The 15,150-nt window shown below is 27.8% G+C and overlaps 1 protein-coding gene across 1 annotated transcript in view; it reads right to left on the bottom strand.

Moving 5' to 3' along the window:
* Window positions 1–14,897, bottom strand: part of LOC118196394 (sprouty-related, EVH1 domain-containing protein 2-like) — a 283,744-nt gene extending 268,847 nt beyond the window's left edge. Inside the window, exon 1 of the mRNA XM_035367842.2 lies at window positions 14,533–14,897. Within this exon, the coding sequence (XP_035223733.1) occupies window positions 14,533–14,549 (17 nt within the window). The 5' untranslated portion in view covers window positions 14,550–14,897. The remainder of the gene's footprint in view (window positions 1–14,532) is intronic.
* Between the last annotated feature and the right edge of the window lie 253 nt (window positions 14,898–15,150).

The following is a 15,150-nucleotide window of genomic DNA, read 5'->3' as shown; positions in this document are numbered from 1 at the left end:
CAGGAACACTAGGAATTTCATAATCCAGAAATATACATATTTCATATCCGTATAGCGAACATTCTTTTTATTCCCTATAAATTGTTTCATTAATAAACTTAATTACTCCCGGACTTTTAAATATAATATGCAGATCTATCCATTTAAAGCAAATTTAAGTTTTTAATTAATTTTCAAAAAACTTATACCACTCTTTAAAAAGCATTTTAGGAAAGAAGAAACATTTTGTAACAAAAATTGCAAACCAATAGTAAACAATTTCTACCGATTGGAAGGAAAATTTGCTGTCGAAAGATGGTACAATTGAATGCCTGTTTTTAAGATGCAAAAAGTATACACGATTAATGCTTTCTCTTTAAACATAATATTTTCTTTCTACTATCTGAGGAATAAAACAGACAAATGATATAAGAAAGCAGTTTATTTTTTTTTAAAAAAGGAAAAGATATGAACATAAAATTCTTTTTGAGTAATGAGTAAATATGGAATTGTAGAAAAAAAATTTATATTAAAATATATATTTATTTCACTAAAATTTAAAAACTAAACTAATAAATGATAATAATACTAAACTTTAAACTAATGAAATAAGGTAATAATCCATTAATAAAAATCTTGAATGATTTTTGATATGATGTAATAAACTACTTCATTTCAACTTTAGTGTTTTTTTTTTTTTTTTTTTTTTTGTGTGTGTGTGTGTATGTGTGTGTGTGTGTGTGTGAAAAATTTAAGGCAACAGTTTAAATACAGTATTAATATAAACTAAAAGGAATGCAAAAATATGAATAAGAAATAAGAATTTTAAAAATGCGAAATTACTTAACTTTATTTCAAAGTGAATAAATGTAATTTTCTTTTCTCTGTAATGCGCTATGACTGATTAAAAACCGAAGTATAAGACTGTGAAAATTTGCACTGCGATGCTTAAAATAATAATTTAAAAAATTCCAATTTATGAATTATTGATTCTAGAAAGCAGGCAAGCCCAATCAGTTATAAATTATTTAAGACTCACCCCTTGCGTGATTGAGAGGCTCACCCTTTGCGTGGATTTCGATACGTCTGAAATGTCTACAACCTCCGATTTTTTTTGGTCTTCCATATGTATAATACAAATACTAGTTAATTACCTTCCCCCAGATAGCTCACTGGAATTTTTCATAATTATCAAATTCATATCCTGAAAGACAGATAACTTCTGGGGTAATATTCTTCGGAAAATTATTTGGAAATAATTATTAATAAAATTCAGCTTTTTATTTAGCATTATTTTGTTCAAACTAAAAAAGTTATCAATTCAAGCACCCCCCCCCCCGAAAGCAAAAAACGTTGTGAATCAATCTATGCTTTGTCAAAAAACCATGAATCAAACTACAGCTTTGTTCAAATCATTCCGTGTATTTTCAGTGTCGCCCTCTGGTGCATATTACCTTTAAAGAATTTCTTCTGTTGTTCTCAGCTTACAAAAAAAAAAAAAAAAAAAAAAAAAAAAAAAAAAAAATTTCATTTAATAAATATTACTATTAAATAACGATAAAATATTATTTATCTTATAAACTCTCAGTCTATGATTTTTATCTGTTAAATAATATTTTATCGTTATTTAGTTTATTACACCAAGTAACAGAATTTTAGAGGTAGAAAGCTGAAAGTTACAAGTTATATACTGTTTCAAATATGAATCATCAAAACTGCGACTAATAAATTATCAGAATCATGAATTACTTGAGGATCTTTTACAAAAAAATTGCTTAAATTGTTTAATTGAAGGCTAACACTTGGAAATGAAAAATTATTTACGAAATAGCTACAAGGCACAAATTTGAAGGAACGTATATGCATGCTACTCTATCATTTAAATATTCTAATGCTTCGAATATTAATGTGGATGCGATGAACTGAACACAGGAACTTAAGAGTACTGATGCCGAAATAATTGTTTATTATAAAACATACTTTTCATTTCAGTTTTTAGATCAACCTGATAGTGAAGTGAGCAGTGAACTTTTCTGACACTCTCTTTTCTAAATTTCACAAGTTTTAATTTTAATGTATTGGTACAAAAAGTGAGAAAAAAATCATATCCGTGATGTCGTGCACTGTTTATGCTTCTTTGCGTTAAATAAAATAAAATTAAGTTCTGTTAAATATTTTTTACAGTAAAACATGTACAGAAAAAATATTCAATGATGGAATTCGTTGAAAAAATATCATATTTTAAAATAAAGTTTAATAAAATTATGGCAAAACACCATTGCTGATGTTCTACTAATAATCTATATACTATGAAAAATAACAATCTGCTTATTTGCATTTGTATATTTTACATAAGTAAGCAACATGTATGGCGCTTTAAATAGCAATAGCAAAACAAGAAATTTTTAATTTATTGAATAAGAAGCTTAAATAGTTCTAATAAATCACAGTAATTCCATGATCCAAACTATGTGCTCTTTTAAGATTTAAAAAACGTACATATATATTTCTTGTTTTTTAACATACAGGATGAAGCTTACTAAATGTAATTTTTCATTTGTTTAAAGATTTATCAAATTTTCTTAATTTAGTTTAACCACTTAGAGCTATTTTTCTTAAAGACACATGTATGGAATTTATGTTTTGCATAACATTTTACTAGTTGTAGATACCATTTTAAATCTTCACACTTTCCGTGCTTTTACTATAAATATTGTGATACTTGAGATTAAAATTAAACACAAAATTTTCTTAAATGCATTTGATCGCTTTTTTACGCTCTCACTAGCGTTATACAGTAATATAAAAAATATATACATTTTATTACAATTTAATTACAGTAGATTGTTGGCATTAATTACTTTCAAGTAATTTGATCAATTCTTTTTGAAAAATCTGAAAAATTCATATTTCAAGAAATAATTCGGGAAAATATTTCAGCTTACGTGAGTACTTGACCACTCGTTAGTATTCCTGTGAATTTTTGCCTGCTTAGTTAAATTTCATTCTCCGTAATTTACAAGAACATATTTCTTATAAATAAATTAACAGATTTTCTGACAACAAAAAATTAAAAAAAGAAGTAGTTATTTAAAAAATGAACTGAAAACATTCAGAAGTATTTCCTAATATGATTTTATAAATATTAATTCTTGCATTGAAAAGCCAAAATACAATAACTAAAATTGATTTTATAATTTATTTCATAATTTTGTGAATGTGTATTTAAAATCTTAATTTCATTTAATGAAAAACTTATCAAAAATGTTATAAAATATTGCTTTCTAAAAAACACTTGAAAGTTATAAATGGACAAAACATTTATAATTTAATAACAATATTAAAAAAGTAATAGAAGCATATATAAACACTTCAAAATTATTTTTATAAATCTCATAATATCAAAAACTGAACTATCGAATCATATCACTATAATTTATACAATAGCAATAATAAACTGCTTTATAAAAGGAGCTAATATAACACAACTGTTCTTGTATACCGTTAATAACGCATCATGACTGATTTCTTTGTTTTTAAGAAAGTGCAGTTCAAGAAGGTTAATTTTAAGAAGTAATAATAACATATTTTGTTATTCTAGATACATTTTCTTTCGCATGTTCGCGTTAAAGTTAGAGAAATAACCATGACGAGAACATTTTTAAAGAAAAGAACATTTTCTCCTGCTTTCATTTTGTAATTCAACAGGCGGTTGCCACTGCCAGAATCAAAAGCCGAATAATGAAGCCCTCATTCACTCACCTGTTCCATTCTGCACATTTCCGACCACTTTCAGGTAACGCACAATAATCATCCGGTCCATATCGAAGGTCTGCGATTCCCAGAACCCTGCCGGATAGCCCGGATGGGTCCTTTTAAACAGCATCCGATGGTTATTACCTCTGACCTTTTAGAACAGACTCCCTCGCTAAAAAGGCGGGAAAAAGACTGCTGCTCTTCTCGCAGTTGACTATTCGTCTAGTTACAGTTCGAGTGACAGTGGATATCGTCTGCCGAGAGCGTTTCATTGACTTCTTACAGAAATACTAGTTTTTATGGATTTCGAAATAATTCTTTTATTTCTTTTATTTCCGACGATCTGTAATAGGATTTAGAACATACTGGCAACGACTGTTAGTAAAATATGAATAATTTCATATTATATAACGTAAAATCTGTGACGTATGACATGAATCTTAGTTTTAATGTCTCTGTCAAGGACACCTACCTAAAATATTGGACATAGTTTTCTAGCATCTGATGCGCTACTTCAAATATATTTTTATTTAGAAATATATATATGATGTTCTCCGTTTCATATTTGATCTGAAAATATATTTGAGCGAAATGCGTTAAGAATTCTATCAATCAATATGGATAAGATAATTTTTTCCTAGTGGACAGAATGAAGTTCTTTTATCATAGCTCTGGATCCAGTTACGTGCTAGAAATACGTAATGTGTTTGTATTTAATACGAGGCAAATCTAATACCTAATTTTTTCCGAAGCTTATTTTTTTGGAAAGTAAGTACGAGCGTCAAATAATAAAGGTGAGTACACACGTATTCATTTCCTGTGAACCCAGTCAGTGCATTTCTATTCTTAAATCTAAAAAACAAGATTTTAGAATAACAAGATTCAAATTAATATACTGCATGATATCATCAGTAAATTTTAGATTCGTTTCGATAGACCGATTTAGAAAATAGCAGTTCGAAACAGGTTGTTATAATTTAATAAAATATTACATTCTTTTCTTATTTTGAAAAATGTATAAAGTCCTATTTTTTATTTTTAAATCCGCATGTAAGAAATTTTTACAGTGTATTAAAATTTATTACATTTTAAAATAGACTGAGATTTCAGAAGGTATGCATGTAATAATAGAAACTATGCTTTATTGATTTGGTGCAGCGAAATTATACCGAAAAAAAGAAAGCCACACTTCTAATGCAAAATAAATATTAAATTATATATACATCTAAAACCGAAAGTTAAGAGAGTATTTTTTTACTCATTGAGGGAAGGATACATTACGCATGATATTAGTATTAATGGATTAATAATTTTAATTTACATATATTTATTTAAACGTATAAACATTTAAAAAAAACTATCAATGTATAAAAAACATAACAGTCATTCATAATTTGACTAACTGAATACGGCAAAGCTATCTATTTTGAGGTAAATATCTTTAAAAAGAGACTTCTTAAATATTTCAGTTGATAAGATTATTTCTGTTGATAAGATTGAGTGAAAAAATGTTTCGACTATGAAATGGATTAAATATATGAACATAATCGTTTAAAATTGAAAATGTGGAACGATTGTCTTTTGCGAATTGTAACTATACATTAAATAAATCTAAAACTTTCAACATTCTTTTAAAGAATTAAATAAGAAAAAAAATAATAATACTAAAATTAAAAAAAAAAATTCTTGACAGTGTATGTAATGGATATGTATATTAATAAGGGGGAATACTCCATACATTTTATCTTTCTTTTCAATTCGTTAGTGATTAATTCAAATGAAATTAACTAAAAAATTAAAGTTTCAGCTTACGTAATAAAAAATACTTAGAGATAATTGTTCGTTAACAAAGAAGAATAAAAGTAAATATAAAATGCTAGTAACATTCAAAATATACTAGTAATTTAAAGTTTAATTTTAAATGAAAATTTTAATTTGACTAATTAAACTTGTGTAAATTGAAAAAACTGCTTCCGTTTTATTTGTATTCCATAGTTAAAAGCAAGCTTATTTTTACTTACTGTTTAAATTATTTATACAAGTTTTAGAATTAAAAAAAGAAATCAATGGAGTTTATATTTTCATCCGAAATTATTTCGATTCTTACATCCAACATTTAAATTAATTGAACTGCACAGAGTAATTTTCATTTCTACGTAAAATTTCTTTTCCTGAAATACATGAAAATTTCCAGCTAATAGTTAAATAACTAATAATTAATTGACAAACCTTTCAAACACAGAATGTTTCATTTTTCATTAAAAGCAAAATGGAAAAGGAAAAAACGCATTTTAAAAATTTATTGTAAAACCAATTTATGTGTTTCTTAATTTAAAGAAACATCCTATTTATAAATTCTCTCTGCAATGAAATTCCATTCCCAGATTTTTGCATTTTACACGTCATTGAACTTATACAATAATTTCAAAGGTTTGAAATGACTTCATAAGATGGATAACACATTTTGGAGTTTTATCATGGATTTTTAACCTGTTTCCTGATACGATATCCAGTTCAGATTTTGTACACTCACTATTTGTCGATGACAATACAATGGTGAATCGGTGTTTTCAAAATTCCATTTAGATTCATTTTATTCAATGTTTAAATGATTATTTGTATATACTTGTACCTTCGTTTAATAAGCAAACTAAACATATCAGAAAGTTATAGATTGCACCATCGAATACTGAGCAATAAACCTTTCCAAAAAAAAAAAAAAAATGTATGAAAACTGTAACTTAAAATTTCTAAATTTTTGGCGAATTTTTAAAATTTTCTCAACCTTTTACATTATTTGATGTTTATAATTTTAAAGTTTTAACATTTAAAAATACATCGAATATAAAGTTTTGAAAAGTTTACAGATTATGAAACAAAGTTTCTGCCCTCTTTTAAACAAAAAATGATAAAAAATACGAATTGCCCAATTTTCTATATTGTTTTAAATATGTGTTGCAGTCTAAAGCGGACGATGGAAAAAAAAATTTGAAAGTTTGCCACCTTGGCGTACTGAATGACGAACTGGCGATACGCGTTTGAAAATTTTTAACTTAAAGTTTAATGCTAGTTGTAACATTATTATCACGTCTAATTTCCGAAACTTAGTATCCAAAGCGATTTACCCATTATCTGAATGTCATGACGTTCAGTTATTTTATTATTTTATAATTTTCTAATAATTCATTGCTTGTGCTTTAATAATGACACAAAATTTCATTAACGATAACGTGTAATTAAGATTATAAACATAAAATAAAATACAATTAAATAAAAGTTTTTATACAATAAACTTTTATTTTAAATGGATATGATAATTAACGCACCAAATGGAGAAAAATAGTTTAGCATATAGGTTAATGGAGTAAGAGATTAAATAATTCTATTCACAGAATTCATCTACAACTTTATATCGCGAATAATAATAATGTGAGGAGTCTAAATAATGAGATTTATTAGCATAATTGCATTGTCGAAGTTATAAGCTATTGTCATTTTTTAATTTATCATGGGCGTCCCACGCTTTTATTATTCTCAACACAATATTGTAGATAAATTCTCTATACAGAACTATTTAATCAGTAATTCTCATTTAATTATACGTTAAACTATGCTTCTTCTTTTTTGTGCATTAGTTATCATATAAATTTCAGATCAAAGTTACTCGCATAAAAAACTTTTTTTAATGGCATTTTATTTTGCTTATTGTTAATATTTCTCTCTTCACGCGAATTCATTATCGCACTATTTTTCTTGCGTTATTTGACTAAAATTAGTTCCACACTTCTGTTACTTTAAAAACAAATTTATAAACTTAACAAACCCCTTATATTACCACCACTTCCTGTATTATAGCGAAGGAGTTTTCTAGTCTTTTCAAAAATTGATTAGGTAATAAATATTATATTTAGTACCATTTCTGGATGTTTCACATGTGACAAAAATTCAAACTTAATTATCTTCATACCTTAATTGAAGAATACTGTAAAAGAAATAAATATTTATAAGTAATGCATCAAACCATGTACCATTAATTATAGTCTATTAATTATAGTTCTTCAGTACCATACAAGGTAACTAATACAGTAATTTTAAAATTATTATTTTGCATTCTAAGTACATATCAATAAAAATTAATTTCCAAGACTTGCGTTGTCTTTATATAATATTTAAATATGTAGTTCTAAAGAAAAGCGAATTGCGAAAGCAAGCTTCCACTAAACCTCGGATGTGTTTAAATTTTCTAAGAAAGTTATTCCATTTCCCATAGTTATTTTTGGAAAATAGGATTTCTAAATCCTAGCAAACAGGACTATTACTTGTATTTTCATGTGAAGAATACCTTGCAGAAAAACATCGCTTTTGAGCATGCGTTAGCATCACACTTAGATGTGACCTACTTTTCACAGACTCGTTAAACACGCGTGCGCAAGAAATTATTCTTGAGCTCTTTCCCTGAAGAAAACATACCAGAAACAGTAATAAAAAAAACCGGAGATGAAGAAATTTTTGCCGGAAATGCGGAAACTGGTTCAGGTAACTTGAACACACCGGTTCGAGAGAACCAGTGACGTGTACAACCGATCGATTCGAAATGCCCTTTGATATTTGCCACTGCTTCTCTCTCTTCTCCGAGCTAAAAATAGCATACGGTTGAGATGGAGAAGGGGGCGGAAGATTTGAACTGCTTTCGACTTTTCCTCACCAGCCATGCTCTCTCCAGTTTTATCAATGGAGAAGAGGCACGAGAGAAGAAATGAATGTGAAACAATTTTCATTCACTCGTTTCCGGAATCGGTTTCGTTTGGGGGAATTTTTTTTTTTTTTTTTTTTTTTTTTTTAAATTTCTGAATCTTCTTCGGCTCAAACTAGCGGATTTCAGGTGCTATACTGAGAAAAATCTGACAATTATTCTTCTGCAAAAGTTATTTTTAAAAATGTTTTAATGCATTAAAATAACATATATTTCTCATCGGTGCATCCTCCGTTATATCAATAGACAAATTATCACAAAGAAAGAAATGGAAAATATTTTTTGTTCAATTCATAAATTTGCTTTGAATTTTTGTCTTTTCTTTTTAATTGTTTAAAGGTTTTTAAATGTAATTAAGTAAACAATTCTTCCAATTTAAACTCTGCATCGGATAAAATTTTATTACTTGCATAAATTTTCTAAATCTAATTTTCTTACCTATTGCAATTATGAAACTCATAAGAATATCATATCTACTGTCTGCAAGACTGTATAAAAAATACCGAAGATAAATTATTTTCCTTCTTTTCTGAATACCTGTTTTTTAAACTGTTATTTAATACCAAAACTAATAAATTTTATATGGTGCGAAAAGAAAATCCCACAGAGAATACTTCCGATAAAAATTATCTTAAAATTTACTAAATACTATTAATCATACTATCTGAGAACTCATTAGTCTCTGAGGAAAGATTTGGAAAAAATTAGTTATGCACTATAATCATTTAGTGATTAATTACATAGCATAGTTAAAATTTTGTACGTGAAGCTTTAAACGTAGCACATTAAAAAGGAGAAAAACTAGAATAAAATTATGCATTCTCTTACAATTAACAACATTTATATCTTTTATTTTATTCAAAGCTTCTTCTGTATTTCAATAGAGTTGAAATATTTGTTTCCTCATAATGAAGCTTCATAATCATTAAAAAGCTTTCATTTCCTTTTTCAATAAATTATTAAAGATCATAAACTCAGTGTCAGCCTAATTATTGTGATACTCAGTTATAGTAAAATTATCAGACCAAAATTGGAACAGACGTAAGGACTTATTTTCATTAAAAGTTTTATAAGAAAATTCACGCTTATGGATAAATAAAAAGAATGTAAATAAAAGCTGAAACTGAAAAATCTTAAACTTTTTATTATTTTCCTGCAGTTTTACAATCAGAAGATTATTTTGCGTAATTAACGCATAAGTAGTAATCGTACAAAACCTTATTTCATTTAATTTGTTTACAATGGCATATTCTTAAAGCAAAATAAATTAGCTCAATTAATTTAAATTAGTTTAATGTTTTTAGCCTATTAATTTTTTAGATTAATTAAATAAATTCTTAATTTTCTAGAAATCGATAATTGAAACAAATGCATATAAAATTGTGGAAGGTCTAAGGCATATTAAAAGTTGATAATCCTTTCTCAAAGTAAGTAACTATAATTTCTGGAAACAAATAATATTATCTAGGCTTTTGTAAAAATATATATTTTAAATGGTAAAATCAATATTACTTACTGAAATAGTTCTCAGGGATTCTAATAAACGTAATATAGCATTACTAAACATAATATAGCATCTGATAAACGTTGTATAGCATCTGACAAACGTAACATAGCAATATTCACCAATTCACTATATTATTTTACTGTCCTTAAATTATAACCATAACATCATTTTGAGTTTATACTTTTGTTGAATTTTTAATACTTTCCCAGAACTGGGAACAAATGGAACATTAATAGCTTGTTTATAGCATTTTAACTGTACTTTTCATAGGTGAAGTAATAATAATGAAAAAAATCTCATTTTAGCTATCATCTAAGAATTATTTAATTAGCTAACAGCCTAGATTGAAACAAGGTGACTTCCTAAGTATATAACGTATAAAAGAAGTTCTGTAATAGGCTTTACGTTTTCTAATTTATGAGAATAGATTGAAATGAAACTGCTGCAGTATATACAGAACAGGTAGTAAAACAGAATAAGACCGACAGATATAAACAGAATAAGACAGTAACACAGCAGTTAAGAATATTACCTCCCAGTTACACTGCGTGTTGAAATACGTTGGATATTCTTGTCATATGACTTTAAATCGTTACATAAAAATACATAATAATTTTTAATACATAATCTAATATAAGGTTGCTTTCACTTATTTCTCAGTAGGAACAAAACAGAAATCTAGTCAACTGCGGGAAAATGGAAAAGGTGCTGAAGGCAGAAAATGCCGTTAGTTTTGTTTGTGGTTCTGACTTCTTAGATTTATCATGAAATTATTATTTCAAGGATTATATTTGTAATCGAACTTTATTTTCTAATAAACCAGCACAAGTTAAACTTTAGCACCATATTATCTTTGCTCTTGCTAAAAGACCAAAAAGTTTTCTAACCATTATTATTAACCTAAGTATTAAGCTTAACGCATTTTCATGCATACTAAATGCACTGCAGTAATATCATGCGGATGTATATTATTATGAAACATATAATATTCCCTATATATAATACAGGGGAACTATCGAAGAAGCAAAAAATAGAGAAAGTTGAAATAACCTATTTTTTAGTGAATTCCATAGGCAACAGTCTCGAATTTTTTATGAATAAGTGTTGTATGGTAGAACCGTATATTTAAACTCGCCATCAGTTCCAAAACGCTATTAGTTATTTAGCCGAATATCTTGCTAAATTTGGGATCTGCTATCCCAGAATACGAATAACTATTTTTCTTAAATTTTCATACATTGAATCATGAATCCTTAAAACTTTTATTCAGTTTAAGCAAATACATTAGGAAAAACATGAAGGAAATTGTTATCATCTTCTTAATAAGTATTTTGTTATTTTAATATAAGCGCATTAGCTTTAGTAGATACGATGCTTATATTCTATAAATATAACTGAGTGGCAGCAGTATTTAATTTCACTTTATTGTTGTTTAAAAAAAATATCATTTAGATATATGTATTGGAATGCTGCATTTTCTCGCCTTGACTGCAAGAATGTAATTTGACGTGTATTGGCAAAGAAAGTATTTCTTAAATTTTTGGTGAAGCCTAAGGTTCAAAGTTAATAGTAGAAAATTCTGCATTTCATCATACACTAAACATGCAGAAAATATTATGAATGGAAAAGTCAGAAGATTAAGAGTTAATCAAAATTTCATGAACATTCAAGACAGGAAACATGGTCAGAACATTTCAAGCAGATTTGAAATGAAAAGCGCAGTGAGACATACTACCTACGATAAGACATACAACCTTCGATTATATTTATTATCTTAATTTTAGACGTCCTATGAATAAAAATATTTCTTTAGTAGGTTAAGTATTAAAAACATAATTTTAAAGTTGCAATCGGAATAGTAATATATGTTTACATCTTATGCTAATTTGAAAATGTCAGTTGACTTTGTTTACATCTTATGCTAATTTGAAAATGTCAGTTGAATTTGATGCGACAGTAAATTGTATTTAAGTTGTTATAGTTGGTTACTTTAAAATAGGAACTTCAAGTTTATTTTCCATCGCTCGGTTTGACAGGTAACCATTGGAACAATAAGCTGTGGAAAAAGAAGTCGACTCAATTATTTTTTTCTCTACTTCATTTCCATTTAAAGTGTTTCATTTTATGAAAAGTATGCGAATGAAGACTGACTTGCACTACAGTCTTAAATGACGTGGAAAAAATAAAAGCTGTGCAGTGATGGACACAAGTTACAATCTCGAATGAGAAAGAATGGCTTTGAAGCGTATATTTTACAGTCTATTTTAAAGTAACCGAAGTAATATAACGAATTACCTGAACTTTACATTTATATATTACGGATAGAATAGGAAGCTCTATTACTTCGTAAAAGAAAAGAAACAGAAAAACAATTTAATAAAAGAAGCCAGAGCTATACGATTTGTGTTTTAATTAAAATATTGGTAATGCATATTAAATAGATATTATAACCACATTGCGCATACAATGTGTTTAATGAAAAATTTGTTACCTCTTTGTGTAAGAACGTTTTTTAAAATCAAGATGCTGCGAGCTATAAGTATATATTATTATTCGGGGCAGTATAAGAAAGTATAGAAATTTTGCAGAATTTATTTAATTCTAAATAAAGATATTTAAACAAATGATATTTTTATTCAGTTTATATAATAAATAAAATATTTCACATTTATCGCATGATAAATAAGAATTTTTATAGCAACAAAACAACTCTTCAGCTTAGGAAAAATTAATAACTCCACACTGAAAGCTCATAGACTCGAAATTTTAATTCATTACGAGTACAACACAGTATTAAATTAAGTTCTTCCCCCACTCTTGAATTCCAGCTGTTTCGAAAAGTCCGGGAACAGTAGGAGGTATTTAAAAGCCTACGTCACTGCTCGGGTCTCTGACGTCATAATAGTAATCTAACAAGCACAGAAGGATCAACACCAAATTCGTTATACGATGACATTTAAACTTTTGTAACTGTTAAATTTTCCAATCATTTCAAGCTTTTCAAGAACTTTTTATTTAATGCATTCTATTATTAGAAATACGCTACAGCAGAAATAATTTTTTTAAAAAACCTTGTTATATGTATAACAAGTGACATATACATAAAAAGAGATAAGATAATGGTATAATTTGGGTAAAAGAATAACTCAAAGTACGCATTCCAAACTACTGATTAAAAAAGAAATTACGTAAAGAATAATTAGCTTAAACATACATCATTATTAAAATTATTTTAAACGATTTAAATACCATAACTGTTTAATGATAAATTCCAAATAAAAAGTACTTTTTTATTTTTGAATAAGCAATATAAACTGTATAAAAGTGTTTACCTCTTCTGAATATGACATGCAAAATTACGCAAAGAAAAACGCTAAAATTTTGCAGTTAGTTACAGAGCTATGATCATAAGGTTAATTTTAAGAGTCTGAAAACATGTTATTCTATGACTATATCAAATGCTTTCTACAGGTTTCTGCGTCACTTCAAGCTTTTTTTCCCTTTTTCTCGAAAGCAAGAAATTATAACTTTAGATAATACAGAAAAGAAAAAAACTAATGTACTCAGCATTTACGCAACTTTATTCTTTGATATTTTCTACAACTCAATATACATTATCTCAATGGATTTTACAGTGAGTAAGGCAGAAAAAAATATTAATCACATTATGTTTTTAAATATAAAAGAAGTTTTATATTTAAAATTTATTTTACTTAACATAAAAATAATCAATATTACAATTTAACTTAATAAAATGACTATTTTGTGCTTTCGTAAGAAATAACGTTTTTCTTGTACATGCATTTGTTGTATCTGCAAAATAATTTAAGTTATATGAGCACTACTTACTAATTTTTATATATTATAAATTTGCCTGCATTAAATCATAATTTTTTCAAATGTGTATTAAAAAAGTTTTTATTCGGCAAAATTAAGTCCTTTTTTTCACTCATAGCCGTTAATAAAGCGTAAAACGTTTTATCTTCTTTCACTTTAAAATTTTCAAAAAATGAATGTGCTAAACAGAAAAATTAACTGTGATGTAACATTGCTTTTCTAGAAAAGTAGTTTTTCGTATAAAAATTATTTTAAAGGTAGTTGTATTTGAATTAAAGAATGACATGTTAAAAATACCCCTTTAAAATAACTGCATTTGTTAGAAACTTGCAGCAGAACAATTTTCCAAAATCTGTTCATTGTAATAACCGTAATCATGTACAAAATACTATATAAAAACTGTAACATGCAAACAAAATATAACCCTCATATTTTAACTGTTATGAAAAATCAACTTTAAAATTTCTTGCGGGCTGCAAGAAACATCACCTGAAGAAAAGTTGAGAAAAATGATGTAAATTTGTATTAAAAAAAAACTTCTCGCATATGTAATTAAGTATTAAAGGGAAAATGATGTTTGAAAAATTCTCATACGGTTAATATTGTGTCCAAACATGTATATGCAATAGCTGCAAAAACTTGCACTAGAAACTTTTTCAAAAGTTTCGAAATTTAATTGAGCTTAAAGTTTGATTCTCACCCCTCATCTTGCGACATATCCTCTTCGCCGTCACTTTGCTCTTGCGCTTTTTCCCCATCATCCGTACTGCAGTGGGGATATGGCCACGTGGCCCCTTGGGCCCCTTCTGGGGTGCCCGTCTTGAGGGGCCCTTACACGGGAACAACACTTCTCCCCCTCTCCACCACACCTGCTCCTCCTCCTCTTGCACTTTCACCAACGCACTAGCATGCATGCGTTCGTTGTGCTTGCAATCATCTCAACTACCAATGCTAACATAATAATTGCAAGTAATTAAGCTCTCAGCATGCAAACACTGTTTTTTCTGTGATTTATCCTATGTGGAAATAGAACCGGAATATGCTCTATCCTGGTATTTCGATGTCCGTCCCGAACCTACAAGATGCAAACAACTGTTGGCCGGACCCGGACACATGGGTATGAGCGATCTACGAATGACGTCAGTGTTACCATGACGACAAAGAGACGCAAGCTCCGTTCAACTGAGAGAGGGTTTGCGACGGAATAGTGAGATTTTCAACCCCGGCTTCCAGATATGAATGCCTGGGAAAACTTTATCAATGGCCGCTCACCTTTCATGAATTGCTTTCAAGTATTTTTCGAATTTTTAGGGTTGTT

This window comes from Stegodyphus dumicola, chromosome 12, assembly GCF_044657685.1.
Source record: "Stegodyphus dumicola isolate Sdum_Otavi_A_Nest chromosome 12, ASM4465768v1".
Classification (NCBI taxonomy): Eukaryota; Metazoa; Arthropoda; class Arachnida; order Araneae; family Eresidae; genus Stegodyphus; species Stegodyphus dumicola.
This window is presented reverse-complemented; position numbering and strand designations above follow the sequence as displayed.